This window comes from Gobio gobio (assembly GCF_949357685.1).
Source record: "Gobio gobio genome assembly, chromosome: 12".
Classification (NCBI taxonomy): Eukaryota; Metazoa; Chordata; class Actinopteri; order Cypriniformes; family Gobionidae; genus Gobio; species Gobio gobio.
The window spans coordinates 43,764,645-43,788,535 of NC_137105.1; the positions used below are offsets into that span (position 1 = coordinate 43,764,645).

A 23,891-nucleotide genomic window follows, 5' to 3' on the forward strand; every position below is an offset into this window, starting at 1 on the left:
TAGGAACCATTCTAGTAATAAACTACAAATAATGTCTAGCTAAAATGTCAAAATTCTCGATAAGAAAAAAAAGAACGTGCGTTTTATTGCTCGTTGTGAAACAGCGTAAGTTTTGGTAATGCTCCGCCCTCGAGTGGCGGTTGGCCAAGCGAACCAGCAGGAGGCCTTGTGATTGGCTCAGCCAGCTGTCAGCCACGCGAGATCTCCTCAGGCGTGCGGTAGCTGTGAAACATATCATTTGCTGTGAAGTGATCAGACCGAGGGAGAGATCAGCCTTAGACCATCACCGCGCAAACACACCACGCTTGTGAATTTTTGCATGTCAGGAACGGAGGATCCTGTCGCCGGTCAACGGCCGTTTTCCATCTTGTATTCATAACGCACAAATCAGCGGCATGTGGAATTGTATCAGGATTAGGAATTGGCTCCCAATCGCGTGCCTGCTGTTAACGATGTGGACGAAGGTGAGAGCGCTGATTGTTTCTGGGATTGCAGATCGGTTTAATTGCCATAGCAGTGATCAGCGGGCAAAAGTTGATGGGTGTGGGCTGATGATTTCAATGCAATCGATATTTGAATTACGCAGCCACATGTGCTCATGCATTTGGAAATGTCATGATGTAAGAAATGTTAACTTGCACCACGATCAGGGTGTATCAGTTGGAGGGTCTTTTAAAATGCATTGCTGTTTCCCTCCCTTTAATACGCACTAACAGGTTAGCAACATTGTAGACTTATTCTCTGGAGACTTGAATGCACAAGCGCACGCTGCACGTTCCCTCAAATAATATCACCTCCGTTCATATTTCAATAATATACAACCTGCATTATGGCTGTTTATTTATTTATTTTTCCTTCAAATGTTATTTTTAGGTGTCCCATTCCTCTGGCTATTTCGAGCTGCAGCTGATTGCTGTAGAAAATGTAAACGGTGAGTTGTGGGACGGGGAATGTTGCGACGGCACGCGGAACTCTCAAGACCAGCGCTGCGTTCGGGACGAGTGCGATACTTACTTTAAAGTGTGCCTGAAGGAGTACCAGTCTGAAGTCACCACCACTGGCCCGTGCACCTTTGGCTCTGGATCTACTGACGTTCTCGGTGGAAATATATTTTCTTTTAAGACTGCAAAGAACCCCAGCAAAACGAGCGACGTGGGGAAGATCATCATTCCCTTTCACTTCGCCTGGCCGGTAAGTGCGCGTCTTTTTATGAGCTATAATAATAACTCGCCGCGGTGAGCTGTCACTGCTCGGAAGTTGAGTGCACTATATTGTTACAGTGATGACAGGGTCTCTTTTTTTAATCATGGTTGCTGTCTCCTACCGATTTTTGCTTTAAAATGATTAACGGTCATTCACTTGGCTGTGCGTGTTTGAAACGGGCTGCTTTTAAGGTGAAACACACTCTACTTCACTCATAAATGAAAATTCTCATGTTTCAAACCTTGCATGACTTTTTTTTCCCGTGGAGCACGAGATGTATTGCATCGAATGGGGAAAAAAGATTCAATGCGAGTGAATGGTGACGGAAGAAAGTCGAGTTTTAAAACAACCTGAAAGAAAATCATCTGTCTGTGTCTCAAAACGTAGTGAGCTGCCTACCTAGACATCAATTCTGGGCATCATAGGCGCGTGCACAGCGATGTCTCACTAGGTAGGCTGCTCACTAGTTCTGTTGGTGCTTCATTGCGAGTGATGCGAATCTTTACCACAGCTTCTAGTGTACTTGTTGTTCAAATGCGACGCACACACCAGCGACAGCTGCCTGTGTGTCGATGTTCTGCGTGATTTTGTTAAATTGCTCTTTAGTAGCTTACCCTAGGAAAAATGACCACGGTAACAAACTAAAATACCATAGTTGGGCTACTCTTATTGTTGGGAGAAAACATGGGAGTCCCGTTTCAACGTCTGCAACGCATTGGTTTGGTCTCAAACTTTGTATTTTCGCATTATTGTTTTGCTAACTTTAGTTAAAACGCTTATTAATTAGCCTATAAATGACCACACATTCAGTTGTTACATTTTTTTAAAATGTATATTACAACCTTCAAAAACTACAACAACGCTAATAAATGAGTATGGAATCTCCTTCAAATAGTGTAAGAAGCTTCTAGATTTTGTTTGCTAATTTTTGTCAGTGTTGGCTAATATCACACTTTTACAGTAGTTTAGCAACACTAACTGTGGGATTTTAGTGGAAAGTATAGTTACCATGGAAATTTGTTGTAAGGGTTAGCTGTGTACTGGTTGTCTACCTTGTGTTGAATCCTGAAAAACTTATCAAGTGTCTTTTCAGTCACGCAGGTACATTTACTGATGCTGATATCAGGTGGCAAATCGCTGCAATGTTTTATGCAGTTCAGTGTCACACCCGCAAACAACAACAGCAACAACAACAAAAAAAGAGATGTTGCGTAGTATTGACTGTCAGCTTTGGACGGCAGCCCAGTTAGGCACACACTCACCTGTGTTTGATGGCAAACCTGCCCTTCTGTAGGCACCCCCCCCCCACACACACACACAACCGTTTAAGTTAATGTGTAACATGCTATCAAACTGACCCTTTCGGGGCCGGCTTTGATGCTACACCTGCTACTCTTCTGACCCCCGCTTGAAATTTCACCTAGATATGTCCCTATATAACTCTGATCACATGATCTGTGGCTCTAGACTCGCGTCTGAAAGCCTGTGATTTGAGTTTGAATTTCCAATGCCGTGTGTTTGCAGTTCCTTAGTGTCCCATGGAAGCTAATGAAATTGCTAGAGGAATGCGTTCCTGAATGCCACTGCATCCGGACATCTGTTTGATGTGCTCGGTGTAACCTCATCTAGGGCGCATTGTATGAAGGTACCCAGAGTCTTGGAGATGGAGTCCGCCACCTGTCGGTGTAATTATTATTATTATTTTAATATCTTGTTTGCTGATGTCCGAGATCGGTCTCGGTGCAGCCTTTGCCTCGCCAGTTTGCTTTTAAGTGTCAATACAGATTTCCTGATTTGACTTGATTGAGTCTTTTTGATTCTATTTGCTACAAATTCAAGTAAACGTGTTTTGTAACAATGTGTAAAACTATTATAATATTACACTTCAGTGTTAAACTCCTGTGAGAGTATATAAAGTCAGGTTGAATGATTTATTAGAGCGAGCCATTCAAAAGAATAATCCGTTTTTGAATCTGACTGTACTAGATGTGCTTTTTGTTTTGAACCACTAAAAAGTTCCTAAAACTCGTTTTTTTTTGTGAATCGGACCACACTGGTGGCCACGCTGTTATTGCATACAACACATTTTTGGCCATTATTTTGTTGTGCTTGGCTTTTTTCGCAGAGTGCATACTAGGGTAAGATGCCTTTCTTTTGCTATGGAGATGAAGATTCAGGAACGCTTGCATATCCTTATCAAGATTGTTCTAATGTAGATTGTGATTAATCCCAGCCCTACTTATTAGGTGCTTTTATCTTCTTTATCCTCTTATTCGTAGAAGTTAATAGAAAACTGAGCTCCCTTTAAGTATGAAACTGGCTTTTTGTTGTGAAATAACCATCCATGAATTGGATCTAGTAGGTTAGTAAGATCCTCACCTGTTAGTTCTAGCCCCTTGCAGTTGTGTAACATAGGTTTGTTTTACAGTTTTAGTGGATGTGTAACTCCACAGCGCAAGAGTGTGAGAGACGGTCCCCACAAGAGCCTCTCTGGTGGCACTGTGAATGTTGACGATCGAGACGGCAGCTGTATCCGTCCGTCAGAGTGGAGGACCACTACGCTTCAAGGCTAAATGGCAGCGTCAGCCACACCTGATTGGGAGCTTGCTGGGCAGTTGCTAGGAGACGGTTACATGGGCCTTTAGTAAACAATTATCTATTGCCCTCCCGAGTTCCCTTCCCCCTTAACTGATCTTTCAGTGGAGCCACTCGTTCTCATCTCACCTGGGAAAGAAGTGCTAGAGCCTCACAACTGATTACACTATTGACTGTGTAATTAGCCAGTCACAGCTGGCTGCGTCTCCGGTCAACAAAAAGCAGTAATTGTCCAGCTCAGCATCAGAGCAGGTGGCTGCTGATTGGGACTGATTATAGATCGCTGCTCCCCCAAGGCCTCAAAATGTCCAAGTAAGCAATGTCCATCTTTTGTTGTTGTTATTGTCTTTTGCGGGGGTTGACCAGAAGCCAGTAAAGTTGTGGGTGGGTGTCTCATTTTCACATGCTGCGTTGTAAAAACGGTACTGAATTAGCAATAAATAAAGGGGGAAATGATGGGTACAAATTGGATATGTGTTTTTAGGGGGCATTTACTTGAAATAAGTTCAAAAACAACTAGAAAGAGTGTGTCTGAAGTTACAATTGTATTTTTGACTTGATAGTAGGGTTGGGTGATATGACCGAAATCTTACATTTTATTTCACAATAACGACTTAACATTTTTGATACCAGTGAAATATCGTTATTCTTATTACCATTTTCAATATCATTTTAAACGAATACTAGCCGATAATACTCTCAAGCTTACTGAAGACAAGTGCTAAAGAAAGAGCAAAAAAAAAAAACAGACGCAAATGAAATAACTTCAAGAACTAGAAATACTACACAATTTATAAAGTAATCAAATGTATTTTGATAGAATCCACGCAAAAATTACATATACATTTATTCTCATTAAAGTTACAAAAGTGATTCAGTCAAGAACGGTGAGAGATTTTCTCTCAAATTTGGAAAATTTGGATGCTGTCGCTTTAAGACCGACTGCACAGGTCCAATATACTCGTGCTTTCTCACTCTCAACTGTTAACATTCACTTAAGACATAAATGACTGTAGGGCTGAAACGATTCATCGAGTTACTCGATTAACTCGATTACAAAAATTCCTCGAGGCAAAAATTCTGCCTCGAAGCCTCGTTAAATTCCTATGACGCACACTATACGCGCAGGGATCTGATTCACACGGACCGCTGTTCAATGTTCAGGAAGCACACCATAGCGCGTGATACATTTTGAATTTAGTTGGCGCGATGGCGGAGAGTAAAGATGTCCATAAACGGAAGAGAATGTCTAAAGTTTGGGATCATTACATTCTTAAAAAAAGAAGAGAACAATGTGCAATGTGTCTGTTGTAAAGTATACCTGGCATTCCACAGCGGTAGGACTTCAATGGTAACGTAGCCTAAGCCTATACATTGATGTTCGCTGATTTTAATCCCATACTGTATTTGTAGCGATGTCGTGACGCTGTTTGACTAGATATGGTGTTTAGCTTTGATGTTTTTAAGTAGTAAACGTATTCACGCAAGAGTGTATTGCCTAAAAAAAGAACCCCTTCACACACACACACACACACACACACACACACACACACACACATATGCGCGCTCGTCTCTCTCACGCGCCAGTCAGACCAATCGCGGCAATGCATCACATATGCTTAAACTTTTATGTAGCCACGCAACAATAATTTCAGCATGCATTCATTGTATACACTGGGACGTGATGTGACACGATTTTTCGAACGGATGCTTCACCTAAAATGCACCGCAATGCAAGTGATTAGGGGTGTAACGATTCGATCATAGGAATATAAATCGATACATCGATGTAGTAGATGAATCGTTACACCCCTACAAGTGATGCAAGCCAAATGCAGCGTTCTACTGAAAATGAATGTATGTATTTCTGCCGTACCAAACTGCAATGAAGCAACTGGTCTGACTGGGGCGTCACTTTTCCTCACGCACGGCACGCGTACACACACACACACACACACAGGTTGCTAGGTTCCCATAGCAAAAAGGCTCACCCCAGAAATGATATATTATTTGTTAGTAGTCTAATGGTAAATGCTGCAGGTGTAGAAATCTACATAAAACAGATATTTACTTTGATGTCAGGGCTAGATTACAGCATGAAACCTGTTGTGCATATTAATAAATTAAATTGCTTTTCCTCTTCATTTTCGTTAAGCATTATTTGTTTTGGTTGTTTAAAAACACACACAAAATTATCCGATTAATCGATCGATTAAGTGTTAGATTAATCAATTACAAAAAGAATCGATAGCTGCAGCCCTAAATGACTGTTTACTTGCAAATACGTGGTCACTTTGACACATAGTTATGTGTATTTAACCGTTCAAGCCCAATTAGGCGGCAAAAAGCACTGTTCAGTTCTCTGACTCAGAAACAGTTTCTCTGACAGCGTGCACATATACTGAAAAGAGTTCTCTTTCGCGGCTAATTGTGCTTCAACTGTTTAAAGGGATAGTTCACCCAAAAATGAAAATTAGCCCATAATTTACTCACCCTCAAGTCATCCTAGGTGTATTTATGACATTCTTCTTTCAGACGAATAAAATCGGAGTTATATTACAAAAGTCCAGGCTAATCCAAGCATTAGAATTGGATTTATAGTTGCTCTGTTTTTGAAGTCCATAAAAAGTGCATCTGTCCGTCAAATAACGTGCTCCACGCGGCTCTGGGGTGCTAATAAAGGCCTTCTGAAGCGAATCGATGCGTTTGTGTAAGAAAAATATCCATATTTAAAACTATCAAATCCATATTAAACTTTCGGCCGACAACCTTCCCTGTTCAATTTATGGAAAAATTGCTGAAAGTTCCCTGCCGATCGAAAGACTAACGCGACCTGGTCTGCTCGTCATGACGTCACGTAAGCATCTTGAGTTTCACTTTCAACATTCAACACTTTTCCACAGAAGGCGGTCGGCCGAAAGTTTACTTGATAAAGTTTTAAATATGGATATTTTTCTTACACAAATGCGTCGATTCGCTTCAGAAGGCCTTTATTAACACCCCAGAGCCGCGTGGAGCACATTATTTGATGGACAGATTTATGGACTTCAAAAACAGAGCAACTATAAATTCAATTCAAATGCTTTGATTAGCCTGGACTTTTGTAATATAACTCCGGATGACTTGAGGGTGAGTAAATTATGGGCTAAATTTCATTTTTGGGTGAACTATCCCTTTTAAAATCACATGTTTTTAAACAGCAGTGCTTAAAAAACGCATGCAAACGATAAGCTTTCGTGAACGCGCCGCACAGCAACGTCCCGTGAGCACGTAATCGCGATAGAGACGATAGTCCAAAATCTCTATAGCAGCTTAAATATAATGCTTGTGGTGGGACACTTAATAAACAGAACGAAAAGCTGTACAATAGCCAAAGATATCCGTCTGATTGTGTAGGGTGTTCAAATTCTGCAACATCCAAACTTTTATGAGAGAATTTTGTTAGCTATTAGCTTGCTAATTAATGCATCGCTGCTAAAATATCAAAACTATGGCAACACTTTACAGTAAGGTTCTATACAATAATATTGTGATGGATTACATGAACAATATCTACTTGATAAATTGACCAAAAACATATAAAACGTCACTATTTTTTTATGACTGGTTAACCGCTATGACAAACATCCCTAATTAATGGGTCAAGGAAGGCCGAGTAGCTTTTGTTTGAACTGGCTGCACTATTCGTAGTCATCTGCAGTGGTTTGTGATGTTACAGGAAGAGCCGGTATTGATTCCTCTCTCTCTCCATGGTGATTCACCAGGAAGTTTAAGATCATGAGAAATCTCAAGCTGGATGTGTGATGCTCTTTCTCTCTCTCTTCCTGACCCTGAAATAGCTTTTTGTTCTGCCACCACAATAAACATTTTCTTTCTTGTGACCTGGGGCAGAGCAGGGCTTTTTGTACCAATGTCTTCCCATTAAATGAAAGGAAAGGCTGCATTTTCCCTCTCTTGAATGCAGCAGTCATGGTAGAGGTATTTTTAGCAGCAGAGAGACCGGACCAATTAAGAGACAATGTGCCTGAGGTGACTTTATGAAGCAACCTCTTATGGTACAATGTGGTTTGGAAGAGTTTGTCTTTGGATATGTTGCATTCTGTGAACACGGACCGATTTTCTGCCTAGTTTTGACCAGACGTTTAATTTGTGATTTTAATTAGTGACAAGTCTTACTTGATAAAGCATATAAAGAGAGAACATTTGAGTTCTTTGTGAAGCATACAGGCACTTCCTACTCCATCACTCCCACACGATGGACTCCTTTAAAACCATGAAAACGGTATACTCAGATTAGAGACCGCAGAAGCGCCTCTGCCAAAATGCTACTAATCCATTAATGAACAAAACGCTTGAACTGAAAATACACTTAATGCTAACATGACTGCAATGGTGGGGTTAAAGGGTTCTATTATGCCACTTTTTACAAGATGCAAAATAAGTATTTGATGTCTGAGTGTGTGAAGGTTTAGCTCAAAATACCCCACATAATTTTTTTTATAGCATGTTAAAAGTGTACATTTTTGAGGGTGTGTCCCTTAAAATGTAAATGAGCTGCTGCTCCCGGCCCCCTTTCTAGAAGAGGGCGGGACTTCAAGAGCTTGTGTTAGCAGCTCCAATTACCTCACGCAGACACACACTGAAAATGTCTGAAATTGTTCAGCCTTTTATGTTCAAACCGGAGTCGGACAATGATGGAGAGACTCAAGAAGAAGTGACAACATGTAGAGCGCAACAGGACGTTTCTGAATGGTTAGTTGATGAATTTATGTAGCTGATGTGGAGTTAGCTATCAAGTCATTGATTAGCATGTTCTGTTATGATAATCTATAAATCGCTCGTGTGGGAACTGTTGTAAAATGCACAGAGCCAGAGAATATATGCTGCATGGAGATAAACAAGTATAGTTTAGTTTAATTACGGTTATAACTTAAGTTGTCATCTTACTTTTATGACATGCTATTGCATTTGTGTTACGTACTGTATTGCAATAAATGTGAAAAGACAGCTGCGTCTAACATGGCCACACCCCCTTTGTTGCGTGTTCCCTGGGGCAGGGCTTGTGTACTTTTTGGGGTATGTCACCAAGCAAAGAAGAAGCTTGTTGTAGTCCCTACCAGCCATTTGTTGTAGTCCTTAAAATTGTAGTCCTTAAAAAGCGATTTCTGTAAAAGTAAATAACTCCCTTTGCATTGAACTTTGAGCGTCGAAACTTTGCAGATGTGTGTGCCCAAACAGCAACATTACTAACTAACTACAATTAAAAAAGCAAAATCATAATCAAGGACCCCATTAAGGCCCATTCACACCAAGGCTCTATAATGAAATGAGTTGTAATCGCATTCAGAACGATTTTTATCCAACTGATGTATTATTAAAACAGTGACAGCAAATTATTATCCACACAACTTTAAAAAGCTTGAGCATTTAAGGCTGGAGATGGCATGGTTCTCATTATCGTTCTTGGTGTGAGCAAGCCTTTAGGCCTGGCAACAGGATGGGAGAGCTGAGGAAAAAAGCACTCTCCTTTTGTGCAGTACTTCAGCTGAGTACCCAAGAAAGCATGGGGCTGCTTTTAGGCTATGTCGAGGTCTTGAGCGTCGCCCTCATGGAGAGTGCAAGATAAACAGTTTCCCAACAGAAGAGCTTCCATTAGGTTGAATTTACCAAGCCACCGGTGGTGGGCATGATTGTATTAGGCAGTGCATTTATAATGGACTTTCTGTCTCCCCTGAGAAGGGTCATAGAAAACATGGGGTCCTTTCAGTGGGAAGAGGTGGGAGTTAGCGAGCTTAACCCTGATGTCCCCTTCCAATAACACTGGAAGCCAGTGTGTGTGTGTGTGTGTGTGTGTGAGAGAGAGCTGTTTCTATTGTTAGCTCCTGGTGCTCAACTAATTGTTTTCAACTACCCATGATGCTCCTTGTACTGGGTTCCTTCAGCACAAGTTTAACAATTCACGGTGTAATTGATGACTCGCAACTACATGAAGTGTTTTTTTTTTCTTTCCGCCTGTGTGGATTTGTTTTTGCCATGTTGGTCTATTGGTGCATGTGCGATTGTGTCTGACTAATGCATTTGCACCTTTCCTGAGAGAGCCAGTGGACTAATGAATTGCGAGCAGGTGTGCTGCAGTGATTAAAGTGCATTACCACACAGCAAGTTTAATTCCCGCTTGACCCCTGACCTTGTTCAAAATGATAATGATTGTAATGGAGTTGGAGCTCATGTGGCCGTAACCTTGCTGGAGAGCGCTATGCTAGCTTGCTATACCGGGGTCTTTTTCACTGAGACGTGAAGCTACTTAGCAATGTCCTTGCCATTTTAACTAGATGCTGAAACTGGAGTAATACGTACAGTAACTAGACAAGACCGACAGAGAGACAACTGGCTTGTCAGATGGTTTGATGATGAGCTAGCAGTCTAGGGTGTCAAATGGCCGCCTCACTGTAGTAACCAAAGGGTTGCCTGCCAAATGGGTGGATGCCCATGTGCAGTTGGATATGGAATAGTGTTATTCCATACTGGGCTCATAACACTACTGTAAGAGCAGCTATCAGGCGCAATAGTTTCACAGATGTGGTTGATGTGTTCAGATTAACTTTAGATCGGTATGGCTTGGCCGCTCTATAATACACGTTTTGGAAGTACTGAGAGCTGTGAGAATTGATCCAGGCCGGCGTCTTTGGGAGATCTGTGAGCTGTGCCCACTGGGATATGGCAGCTTCCAACCTCACAGCCTGTTTCTGTTGCTGCCAAGCAGCCATGCTAGTCTCAGTTTCTACAAATGCTGCAGTTAAACCGTATCTGAAATCGGGAAGATCTGAATGGTCACTGCTGTGCATACTGGTGATGGACGTAACTTGCCTTTTTTGTAGGGGTGTGCCATATCATACCGTCCACGATCCAACACCGGTATATTTATTTACATGATAAAAAAAGTGTCATCTCGCAATATCAACGATATAGCAACGCGATGACGTATGGCGCATTTACATTCCCTAGCGCGCACAACAACAACATCTGTCTGAGGGTAAGAGCAGCATGTCAGCCTCCGATTTAGTACCTAAAAGGGAGCTACTCGTTTACAACTTAAAGCATTGACAACTTAAAGCTGTTATTGATGTTTGCAGCACAATATTTGACTGGAAGGGTAAAATTAACGGTTATTTTTGTCAGTTACGGCGCGTTAGATCCAGCATTCTGCCAGCTTTTAATCAGACACAGAGATAAAGTAGTCCGTAAGATTGCATTTATTTGAATGAATGAATCGTAGCATTTATTTGAACTAATTAGGCTATTGAGAGCGAGAGATTCGTACATGTGACTGTCTGTTTAGCGTCTCTCTTAACAATGAAAATGTGCGTATATTACTTAAAAATAGCGATGTATCCCCATCATTGCTGAGAAATATAATGTAGTGATCCAGTAGCTTAGCTACTTTATTACTTAAAGTCACGGGCAGCCTTCATAAGTTTCTGTGCTCCTGAATGCGCAGCTCTTTCTGTATGTGAGTAAGGTAGGCCTGTGTGTGTGTGTGCGCGTGTCAATGAAAATAGCGCATTGATATAGAACGGTGATTCATCTGAATTGGAACTACATGTACCGTATCAGAATCCAATATTCAGATTTCAGACAGACCATGGCATAAATTACTTTAGTTATTGTTAAAATAAAATGTTAAGGAGTCATGTTATACTTTTACTTCCAGTGATTTCCAGTGAAAACACTACCAACTTGTACCAAGTTGTACTTGTACTACTTTTTTTGTTTTAAACTTTGCTTACATTTGACTAATGCTGTGTGCCTTTGACTACTATTGCACTATAATGCTGCTGCTGCCAGCTTATGACAAAAGATTTACGCTTCAAATTAAGTAATCTGTCATCAATGACAGCTCATTGGAAAAGGATGGAAAATGTCCTTCATTTTATTTGCAATAATAAATGCTGCTGCGTGCCAGCTGCAATCACCAATAAAGCTGTTCCATATATTTTTTTGCTATATCGTCATAAATATTATTATCGCAAATATTCTTGAAATATCATGATATAATTTTGAGGCTATATCGCCCACCCCTACTTTTTTGTATCACTATACTTTACTATGTCTTAAAATATATATTTTTACAGTCAAGTACATTATAAGAGTATATTGAAGTTCCATTTTTTAAAATCTTTTTATCCAAATTTTTGAGTCGAACATTATCTGGTTATACGATTGATCTTGGATATCATCAGAAAATAGGAATGTCCTGATTTGATCTTAAGGATTGTGTTGGTGCTGATTAAGCTTTTTTTTTAAGCTATTTGTGATCCTAAGCCCAAGCCATTATTTTATGTCAGCTGTCACATAGGTGTCGTGCAGTAGGTGGCGGAAAACGCACCTTCAAGTGGGTTTACCAGTGAGGTCTGTTCTAGCACTTCATACACGCACATTCAAGCTTCCGCGTTTCGCATATGATGCACACTTTTGTAAACAAATCACCTGAAAGTCATTTATTGACTGCTTGCTTTTATCTGCAGTCAGATGTCTGAGACATCATTGCATATTTCCACTTTTTTCTTTTTGTTGCATATTATTCTGCTTATTGTACATAAATACCAGAAGTTTATACCCGTAGTCCCATGTTCATAATTGTGACCACAATTATGACAATCTGTACCATTAGCTACGTTTACATGGACACTTTTTTTCTTCATTCCGATTGATGAATCTGAACGTAGTGTTTACATGAACGCTAAATAAAGTGATCTGGTTGATGTGTGCGTTTATGTCACAAGCTTCTGCTCGGATTTAATCTTTCGACATGCACACACTACACGAATATAGATTTTTCCGCTGTTGTTGCATACTAACCATCCTCCTTATTTTGTTTTAAAAAGCTGTCTTATTAAATATTTTTCAGTTTTGGCTCCTAATTAGGAGACTATGAGCACATGAACCGGTATGCCGTGCTGTTTATGAATAGTAAACGAGGCATCTGAGGATAAGAGTCCGAAACAAGGACTGGTGGGACGTCATCCTGCTCCACTTCACAGTGGAAAGAGAATTTCAGAATGATAGGACAATCATTTATGACACTTTATTCAACAGGAAGAACTGCTCGTTCCGCGTGTCATGGGTCATTGCGCTATTTGTACGTCATTGCACATTCGGTTTTCAATCCGATCAAGTGTTAACATGTCCTCTCGATCGGATAACAAAAGGAATAAACCACCCCTTACAATCCAAATGAAATTTTAATCAGATCTGGCCAATTCATTCTGATTGACGTGGTTGCATGTGACTTTTAGGTTTCATTTGTGCTTCTAGACCTGTTACGATCGGATTATTAGGGTCCATGTCATTTTATTAAAACTTGATTGCGACATTTAAAAATAATTGTAATATTTTTCTATATTATTTGCGGTATATAGATTAATTTATAATTTACTAAATAATACTTTTTTTGAAAATGATCTTATTTTTATATGATATGTAATTCATATAATATTTTGTAGTTTAATGTTTTAGTTCTGGTAGGAAACCTTGTTATCAGGGTGAGTGCGACAACCCATGCAAACTTTTGCTTGTGTTACTGTACTGTAACTCTGACTGTGTGTGTGTGCGTGGCCACTGCCGTCCCTTTCTGCTTAATTAGCACCCAGAGGGGAGGGGTTTGTTGTATTGTCATTGCTAATGATCTTGTTGGCATAGCAGCGGAATGCTAAATGGGCCGTGTGTGTACACTCTCACCCAGAGCGTGCCCTGCGTTGGCCAAGTCCACGCAAGCATAAATCTGCATCTCTCTTAGTCCTCCCGCCTTTCAGACTCACCGTCCCACTCGCTTTATTGATGACAGTGTCTCATGGGCATGCAAGGTTAACTAGACGCATTGTAGTCGACGATGGTGCTTTATTATTGTGTCTGTAGGAACTCAACCCCCGTGTGGGAGTTTGCTGAAAGAGGGGAGGTTACCGAACGCAGAATATCATTTACTGGCTCCAGGGCCCAGAGTGCACGTCGGGCTGCATCTTCCTGTCCTCCCAGGGCCATAATGTCACTTAAACAAAGCTGTTGTCGGCTTTTGTGCTCTGGAAGCCTGGCGGAAAATGACAATTGACTGAGTCGAAACAAGTCATGTCATATGGACTTTGTTGTGTGGAAAGGTCACTGCTGCAGTGGAAAAATGGATTTCTGGCTTGGAAAAGCCAGAGATTGCATATCCAAGGTTTGGATGATGGTGAGGATGGGTGGAAAGACCATTCACATTGGTCTTTGGAAGAGGGACTAACAAAGCCACCCTTTTCAGCGAAACCTTTTTGTTTGGGACTGAAGGTAGGGTTGCAGACGAGGGTGGATGGGAAAGACCTTCCACATTGTTCTCGGAATGAGAGACCATCAAAGCCACCCAGAATCCCTCTTGAGCTACAGGTTGAGTTAGGGTGTTCCTCCAGGATCTTCCCTAGCAATTTTTGCTAGCCGTTTTCTTTGATCCCGTCCCCTCCCCCCCACCCTGCTCTCCTGTCATTACCCAGATCCAAAGAGCTGTTTCCTTTAGTTTAATTAGACTGCAAGCTCAATGTTGTTTTCCTCAGAGAGTTGTTGTGGCTGGTCTTGTGAGAAAGCTGGATACTTGCGACAAATAAATGGGCTTGGAATTTTAAAAAGGATGTGTGATCGATATATAGGCTTGACAGACACAGAGAGGGCGAGAGAACGAGCGCAAATGAAACGACCTGGTCACCCCCTGTCGACAGTGTGGCCGAGACCCCTGTGTATTGGTGATGGAGTAGGGGACACCTTTCTCTGGTGGGTGATTGATTACAGAGCTGGCTTTTCAACCTCCACTTCCCACCGTTGAGGGCGTGATGTGGACCCTGCGAGGTGACTGGACCTCCCTAACACCCCCCGACCAAGTCTAGACTTGGTTGACACAAACATGACCTTGTCATGCTGGGGTGGGTGACAGCCATCAAATCGCTCATTGCCTGCTCTAGAGGGCCGGCGAGAACAAAGTACCCTCATTTGTGATCAGATCTGTATTGCAAGACCCTGGGGATGAACACGAATCGGTGCCGTCTTAATAAATTGACCTATGCTGTGGAATTGCACTGTACTTCCTAAAGGGGATGGGCGTTATTGGGCTGTAATGTGCTGAGTTTAACAGGTTTTACACAATACAATACTCATTGGTGACTAACCCGATGAACACCAGTTTCAGAGTTTATGCTTATTTAGATGGCCTGCTTCTTCAATTGTACAATTTCCTACAACTTTTTAACTGTAGGAAATTTGAATAGATGAATGCATAAATTATTGATTAAAAGGACCTGAAGTATCTATTCTGTACTGTACTGTTTTCTCTAAATAAATTCCAAATAAAACCATAGAAATCAATCATTTTAAATGCTACTAGTGAATTTTAGGCATCACATCATTTAATAGTGTTTAGATTAGCGTTAGATGACCAAGTCAATTTGAATGTAAAAATAGGGTAAATGAACATGCCAAATATATATATATATTTTATATTGACCTGTTGTACTGATTATATTCAAGGCTGCATATCATATGGCCCATATTGTGATTAGGAAATAAAAAAAAATCCTGCTATTAGGATTAAATATTTTGATTGACAGCATCAAGTTTAGCTAATTCAATCAGTCATTTTCCAAACTGGAAAGAGGATTTTCTTATTGCATCAAAAAACTCTTGCGGACACGTTCTGCTCCAAAACTAACAGACGGGAAACAGTCTCATCTTGTTTTCAGCCTAACGATACAAAAAAGCCTTTCAGTGGCCTTTAATTGGCCCAGTGGTGTCTTACATTTTGTGGTAATTGAAGGTTGCGGTCTGTGTTGTCCACTGCCTCTCCACCCTCAGTTTGGCCCAAATCTCTGTGTCAGTCAATATTTCAGCTAAAAAGATGGGATTGACATCCCAGATTAATGGAGATTATATGCTGCAGTCATTTGCCATGGAATGAATAAATGACCTGCGGGTCCCCTGAGGACAATCAATCAAAGTCTGGAACTGGTGCGACTGGCGCTCAGACTTTGGCTTAAGGGTTTTGTTTGTTTGCGAATGTGTAGTTGAATACAGCATATTAAATATATTGTTGTAATTTGTAGGGATGTGCAAAATGACATTTTTCAAAAAGGACTAGTCATGGGTAACTTGCTCAATTAAATAACCCTGCATGATTAGTTTTGAGTTTCGACTAACAGATGTGATGTAGCTTGTCTTCACCCAGCATGTATACACACATTGGGACTATCAATTCAACCTAGCAGGTTTTTCAACAACTTTGCAACATTAAATACAGGTGTAAATGGGATCTAAAATGTTTTGAGCTTGTCCACTTTTGATCACTAACAGAGGTTTGACCTGGATCTTTGCATTTCTTTGGGGGCATTCACATAAATTAGATGCCCAAATGAACAAGATGTATGAATCTCTGTATGTGGTTTAAAAGTTGGACTATTGTTAACTTAATACAGAATCTTAAAAACAAAACAGACACTCAAAACCTAAAAAAGTGTGGGACATGATGCAGTTGCTGAAGAGGTCCATTAGGGCTGCACAAGGCTGATTTTTGTTTTCGATGAGCATCCGTCTGTGAGATGTGGTTATGATATGTGACCATGAATAAAGGCTATGTCGATTAGCATTGAAGTATAAATATACTTTATTATCAAGAAAATGCCAGAGACATTAAAATACAGAGGAATTAATGGACGTGGCAAAAGACGCAGCTTTTCCTGCAGTGAAAGTTTTCCTGATTTAGGTTGGGTGATAAAACATCTGATATTATTTTGACTAAAACAGGAGCCCCAAAAGGCAGTTTTATCACCTTTTCTATTTGCATTGCACACCTCTGACTATTGGCACACACAGACATCTTGTTGTTTACGAAAGTTTTCAGACGATACCGCCCTTGTGGGGTTATTTAATCGAAGTAGCGATGTGGACTATAGAAGAGAGGTTGAGTTATTTGTTACGTGGTGTGATTTCTAAGTCTATTCGCAATATCTAATAAAACAGAAATCCATAGTTAAATATTTGGTTGTTAAACTGCTGTGAGCCTAGTAATGTGCCGGTCGACAGAGAGGGTGGGGATTGTATCTTCCTGGCAGGTCAGACAAGGGAAGTTTACCTCTCTTGGTAGTTCCTCTTCCAAAAGTAGATGAGGAAATGAAGTACTCGTTTTCTCACCGAGGTCACAGAGGGATGGAGACCCATATTTTTCAAGGTTTCTGTGTTGATCTCTTTTGGACTCTTTTAGTGTCTCCTCCACAATCCCGACTCCGTTCTCTAATTCTTTCGTTCACTCTCTTTATTCAGCGGCACTGGAGGCTTTGGTACTTTAGATAAGGCGTGTGAAAGCTCCCAGACTGCCTTGCACTCTCTGTCAGCTGGGCGTCACTTGTTCGTGACTGCCGGTGGAAAACACTTTACCCTCTTAGCTAGAAGATCCTGATATCATCTTGTCATGTGATCATCAGATGATTAAACTTAACATTGTCTAATGTAAAAATCATATGGCTTGCACTCAGTAGGACCTTGTGTGTGAATACGTCAGAGCGTTGCAGACGATTTGGTGTGTGTGTGTGTGTGTGTGCTGCCAATTGAAACTGTGGCGTGGGAGCCTTTTGAAGCTGATGAGAAGCCTGATGAAAGGTCTCCAGGGTCATTCTTAGCCTCTCTCACTTCAGCCCCCTCTAATTTCAGCCCTGCCCCTCTTTAAACTGCCCCATCCACCGACTGTGGGAACCTGCACCTGTGGCTCCCTCCACCACCACCCCACTAGTAGCCACCCACCTACTTACACACACACACACACACACACACACACACTCTCAGGGTGTTTACAGGCTTAACGTCCCAACACAACTGCAAGTATGCGATCACCCAAAGGTTTGCTTGTGATGCGGCCCAAGTACGTCCATGCCAGACGTTCTGCGTTAGCTTGTTCACAGCCTGCTATAAATATCCTTGCTATCAGCGAAAGTAGTCCACGATAAGAAGGGAAGAATTAGTTGTAATCTAACAGCAACATGCATCTCCAAGGGAGCTTGTTTGGGTGCGCTTGTGCCGCCGTTGTGTTGGACCACTGTGTTGGTCGGAGGGTGTGTGAGTGTGTGTGTGGCCAGAGGAATGTTCTCGGAGTGTCACGAGACTCAGGTTGATGGTGTCTTGCAGTGATGGGTTTTAGATGGAGGTCTTTGTTCACTGGTCACCTCCCCCACTAGTCTTTATCCGCATCTAGCCCTTTGGGCAGCTGTCACATAATCCAGCTAATCAGAGACCAAGTGTGTGGGAACAGGACCGTCCCCGTGTTACCGTGTCTCTCTCACACACACGCACACACCCTGACATTTTGACCTTTCTCCTTGGGTACGCGCATACCATGCTCCAGTACGCATGACCGCATGTGCGCGGCCAACCAGATCAATCCAGCATATTCATTTACTGATGGAGCTTTGGACCAAATCCACATTTACAGATAAGAGTGCTCAAACAAACGCACGCATTTCGTGTCCACGCAGATGCTCGCTACCACGAGACCCCACTAATACGCTCTCTCACGCCGGCCGCCCCCTGTGTTGGGGGATGGGAGGAGGGGTCAGAAGCCCTGCAGCATGTCGTGGGATGATCCACGTTCATGTCAAATAATCCATCTTTTTAAGACGCATCTGTTGTACGTCTGCATGGATATGTGGCCCACCCACTCTAACTCATCCAGACAGACCTGGTGCTGCCGCTAATCCCTCACCGCATCCACCAGACCGGCCCACAGCCCCCAACCTCTCCAACACAAACATCCACGCCATCTGGCTCCGCCCCTCACTCCACCTCTGGAGATGAACGAAATGTGTGTGTGTGTGTAAATCCAGCAGGTCGCATCAGTCAGTGTGTTTACGTGCAAGTCTGATTTCAGTCGGACTAAAGCAGTAATCCGTTTAAATGACATAAATATGGTTTACTCTTGGTTTTTGTGAAGTTGTACTAACAGACCTAGATATTGTGATGTAGCTTGGCTTCACCCAGCATGTATACACACATTGGGACTATCAATTCAACTTGGCTCTTTTTTGAACAACTTTGTTGTTTAAAACGTGGACGTGTATCTTTGGCCCCATTTACACCTGGTATTAAGATCGGATCACAAGTGGACGATGCTAAATACAGGTGTAACTGGGATCTAAAATGTTTTGAGCTTTTCCAGTTTCGACCACTTCCAGAGGTAGTCAAAAACGCATTGCTTTCGTAGTGTAAAATCTCATGTGTTGAATGTGTTCGAACAGCTGCAAAAAACGCGTAAACTTTGTGGGAAGCGTGCTAGCCAAACAGGATTTAAACTTTGCCGGCTGAAAAACGAAAAATGTACCAAGCACAATGTTCTCTCACCATTCCTGATTTCTAACACACTCACTGTGTTCAGCAAGGTCTTGCGTCTTGTGGCCTGGTGCGCTCATATACAGTATGTAAATTGCGTGAGCTTATTTTGTTCATTAGATCGAAAGATCTGTTAAAAACCCATGCATTTACTTGCTGATAGGCCCTTCCCTTTAAAGAAATCAGGACGGAAGTGCTTGAATGTATAAAGAGATGGATTAAACGGCAAATTGACATGAGTGCGCAATTCCATAAAAGTGCAGATGGGAGTGGAAAGTTCTGCACGTGATCTACTGACGACGTGCAAATGAAAGAACTCCTCCGCAGCCGGATTATTTCCAAAATGACCAACGCAATCTACCAGTTAGTGTCTGATTTAAGACTTGCTTTTTTGGGTGGTAAATAATGACGCAAACACCAGTAAACCGACGAATGCAAATCTTAATAAATCACCTTCATCATTTAAATACTCTCCTCATAAATTTTGCGCCTGAAATGGAAACTCCTACAAATGCATATGCAATAAGGTCTGATGCAAAAACAACTGTCCACGCCTTTTCAGCGCTAATTTTTCACTGCGTGTTCTAAGTAAATCCTGAGGGTAGTTTCTTAACACCAGAAAGGTTTTGCGCTGGCGCTGTTAGTAAATCTGGCCCCAGGTGTAAACGGGTATGTGTCCCACTCGTCTACTTGTGATCCGATTGACCAAAACGCATCTTAATACCAGGTGTAAACAGGGCCTTTGTTGGAGCTGTTAAAAGTCGATGAAGTGAATATAGTGAACAGCCAATGCTCACTCATTTTCTCATTAGGAAATATTTAAATACACTGGGATGCTTGTGATAGTGTTCACTCAAAGGATGATAACTATGGCGTAAACTCTAACTATAAAGTTTTAGTAATTGTTCTTACTCTTAAGAGAATAACACTTTTCAGTCTGTATTTACACAACTAAAAGTTTATGACTGGAGGTGTAGCCTAGCGGTTGACACATGACCTTGTTTTCCTTCCATTTATTTTGTCATTTTTCAACATTCCCTGTCAATATAAGTGGTATAATTGACCAAAAACACTTTCAGCACATTATATGGCTCATCATTAAGGCCTGAACACCGATGGTGTGAGGACCCTATTGGAATTGCTCATTCTACTACTTCTTCTATGAAATGAATCACATTTTTGAGGCCCTAAACATGCTCGAAAACTCATGACACTTGCGTCAAAAGTGGTGAAAATTGACATCTGATATGGGTTTCAGAATTAGGTGTGGCGAAATGGTTTGATAGCGCCATCTACAAAATTTCAATTAAGCGCCATTCACGCTACGTTTCACGTACAAGTATGAAATTCTGAAATTCCATAGAGACCTGTAACTGCCCAATAGCTACAAAAAAGTCCTGGGAACAAAATCTGAAAACCCAACAGGAAGTGAGATATTTTGAATTTTCTCTCTTGTTGTACTTCAACAAACTCCTCCTAGATATGTAATCAGATCAACATCATATTTGGTCAGTCTAATCTTAAGGCCTTTCCGACGTTAAATTATGAAGATCTTGAGTTTTCCTTGAAGGGCGTGTCCGTGGCGGCCTCACAAAGTTTGATGTTTCGCCATGAAACAGGAAGTTATTGTAACTTGGGCATACAATGTCTGATCTGCCCCAAACTTCACATGAAGTCCTGGCCTGAAGACATCTGCATGTCAATATTCAGTTACAGGCATAGCGCCACCTGTGGGCAACAGGAAAAGGCAGGTTTTACACTCTGATTAAATCCTCCTAGAGAATTAACCAAGACAACAACATATTTGGTCAGTCTAATCTGCCTTAAACTTCACATGTTTGATAATAGTCCTGACCTGAAAACATCTAAATGGCAATATTCGGTTATAGTCAAAGTACCACCTGCTGGCACCAGGAAGTGACTTTGCCATATTTCTCCTATATTTACCGCTTAAATGCATGTCGCCCACTATTCGCTGTTTTCCTGAGGCCACCGGATGGCCCTTTCATTGCTGCTTGCAGCTTTAATTGAGATTGTTTCTGTTTGTGCACATGGGCATATGTGCAAGCATTCAGTTTATTAATGATGGAGAACCATAGTGCCATTTTAAGCCTTTGGCCTAGTCTCTTAAAACAGATCTCCAGCACCTTATCTCTTGTCTTTATGCATGATCAAAAGACTTTGGTACTTTGGTAAGACCTTTTTAGGAGAATTAGTGAAGTTATAAAAGTGGTGTCATGTACCGATCTTGAATCAGGAATGAGAGCATGGTGTGAATAAACACATCAGTTACTTTTTTTTTTTTTTTTTTTTTCTTATTGTAAGATGCCCTCGTTCAGTGGCTGATAATAAGCTGATAATTATGATCAGGTAGGGACTACAGGCAACATTCTAGCAGAGACTCTCAGATATCAGAGGAGTATCAAGAATGTTTCCAATTTTAGTTTGAACATCCAAGGTGTGGCTGAAAATCTCTCCCTCCATCTCATGTGTAACCTAATTCAACTCTTATAAATGCTGCCCGCTGTCATGAGAGAGGACTGTATCTATGTCATTTTCATTAGCACTGCTTGCTAAGGCAAACATCACTATTTCTATTGCTCATACTTGAGGTTCGGGATTTGAATAAACCTCTAACCATCAGTATTACATTTAACATTTAGCAGACGCTTTTAATCCAGTGCGCATTCAAACATGGCACCGTTTGCTTAGTTGTGCTATTTCTTTTTTGATTTTCACCTGGAGGATATAAAACGGGTCATTTAAATTTGGAAGAGGTACATGACCTATATCTTTTGACCTGGGTCAGTTAGCAGCCACCTAGAATACCCAATTAACCACATAACAATGCACTGTACATCAATTTGAAACACAACCTTGTACCCGCCCACATAGAAAAATGATATATCGATACCAAGGTGCAGGTAATGTAATATTGACAGCTAGTGGTTGAAATGGGTACTGCAGTCCAAATTCAAAATATTGGGAGAGGGTTGTTTCTCCCGTCCCCCATCCTCATACTCGACGTTGCTTCATTTTTTAACATTCCCTGTCTTTATACGGGGTATAATTGACCACAAACGCTTTCAACACATTATATGGCTCATACAGTCAAAAAATTACATACAGCACCTTTAAACTTATGGAGGGTTTCCCAAACTGGGGTTCATGAGGGATCTGCAGGAGGTTTGTGGGTTGCCGAAAAGCTATTAAATCATAACAATGTCCAATTAATAAATCATTTTAAATACAATCAAATGTGAATGTGTTGTTCAATTATTGAAATATTAAGTTAAAATCTTAGGGCACTTCAACTAAACATTAGGTCAAAAGGGTTAGGCTGAAAAAAAAGTTTCAGTTGATATTGGATATTTAATTGTGTATGCTCATTTCCTTTACTTTTATCAGCATATTGGCATCAGCTTATTGGTCCAAAATTTTAATATCAGTTTCTATACGTACCATATCAGTGCTGCTACTTTTGCGCCACTTATATTTTACTAAGAAAATGTGAATGTGTTTCTTCTTCAATAGCATTTTAATATTTCATCTCATAAAGATATTCTCTCTCTCTTTCTCCCTCAGCGATCCTACACACTCATCCTGGAAGCCTGGGACTGGGATAACTCCACACAAAACAGTGAGTATTCCTCTGTAATCCCGAAATGAATCACTGCTGCAGGCTGCTGAAGCCTCTCTGGGTTGGGTTTGTCACTCATAATGGCCGTTGAGCGTTGTTAGTGTGTAGTTTGGTGCTGTATGGGATGACTTCATTTGTGGAGATCGAGTCTGATCCTTGACAATGTGATGAAAGTGTTAAAGCTGTCCCGCTGACGTGTTGTAATTTTAGCGCGGGCTATTCGTTGGAGCATGTCAGGGTTTTATTGGGCACGGATGGTGTTATTTAAGGACTTTGTGGTGTGCATTAAATGTGAAAGTTGTCTGTTTTCATGTAGGCACTGATACAGGGGCTTGGAGGTATGCATTGAGTTTGATGTTTTTAACCGTACTAAGCATGGGCTCATCATTTTTTATTTATATTGACGGGATGTTGCTTTCCCAAGAATCATTACCTGATTTACAACATATGTGCAGTTAACTCAAACAAGCACAATCTTGCATCTTCCACACATGCTTCAGTAGTGCACGCAAGTCCCCAATAATCCTGATCTTCTGAAGACCTCTGTTGACTGTAAACCGCTGGGAGAAATGTCCTGAGGATCTTGAGTATTGTCACACACATTAGAGATGCGCGGATCAGCTCTAACGTCACCCGAATCTGCTGTTAATCCACCCGCCACCCACTCGCACCTATGATTTTTTTCTGATTTAGATATCCACACCCGACCCGCACCCGATCGTCACATTACAATTTTTCAAATCCTTAGTGCAGTGATATGGTAACATATTACGCTGAAGTAGGCTGCTTTGAAATTAACATTTTATTTATTTATTTTTTAAATTGGTCAGCAACCTATATGGCACACAGAGGGGGTAATTGTTGGCACCAGCAAAAAGCGAGAGATGTGTATTTAAAGACACAATATGTAAGATATTTGGATTAAAATATCCAAAATCCACTAGAACAATGTCATATTTTTTGCATTATCCCAAATGTTTCCAAGAATGTTTAAATCCGGAGAAATAAGCAATTTTAACCAGGACACGGACCGTATCCGTGCGTTACCTATCAAAGACATCATACCCGT

The 23,891-nt window shown here is 41.2% G+C and overlaps 1 protein-coding gene across 2 annotated transcripts in view; it reads left to right on the forward strand.

Moving 5' to 3' along the window:
* The first annotated feature begins 236 nt into the window (after nucleotides 1–236).
* The window catches only part of jag2b (jagged canonical Notch ligand 2b), a 63,261-nt gene continuing 39,606 nt past the window's right edge, over nucleotides 237–23,891 (forward strand). For both annotated transcript variants that reach the window (XM_079831544.1, XM_079831545.1), the window contains exons 1-3: nucleotides 237–464; nucleotides 874–1,191; nucleotides 22,768–22,822. In XM_079831544.1, the coding sequence (XP_079687670.1) occupies nucleotides 396–464; nucleotides 874–1,191; nucleotides 22,768–22,822 (442 nt within the window). In that variant the 5' untranslated portion in view covers nucleotides 237–395. The remainder of the gene's footprint in view (nucleotides 465–873; nucleotides 1,192–22,767; nucleotides 22,823–23,891) is intronic.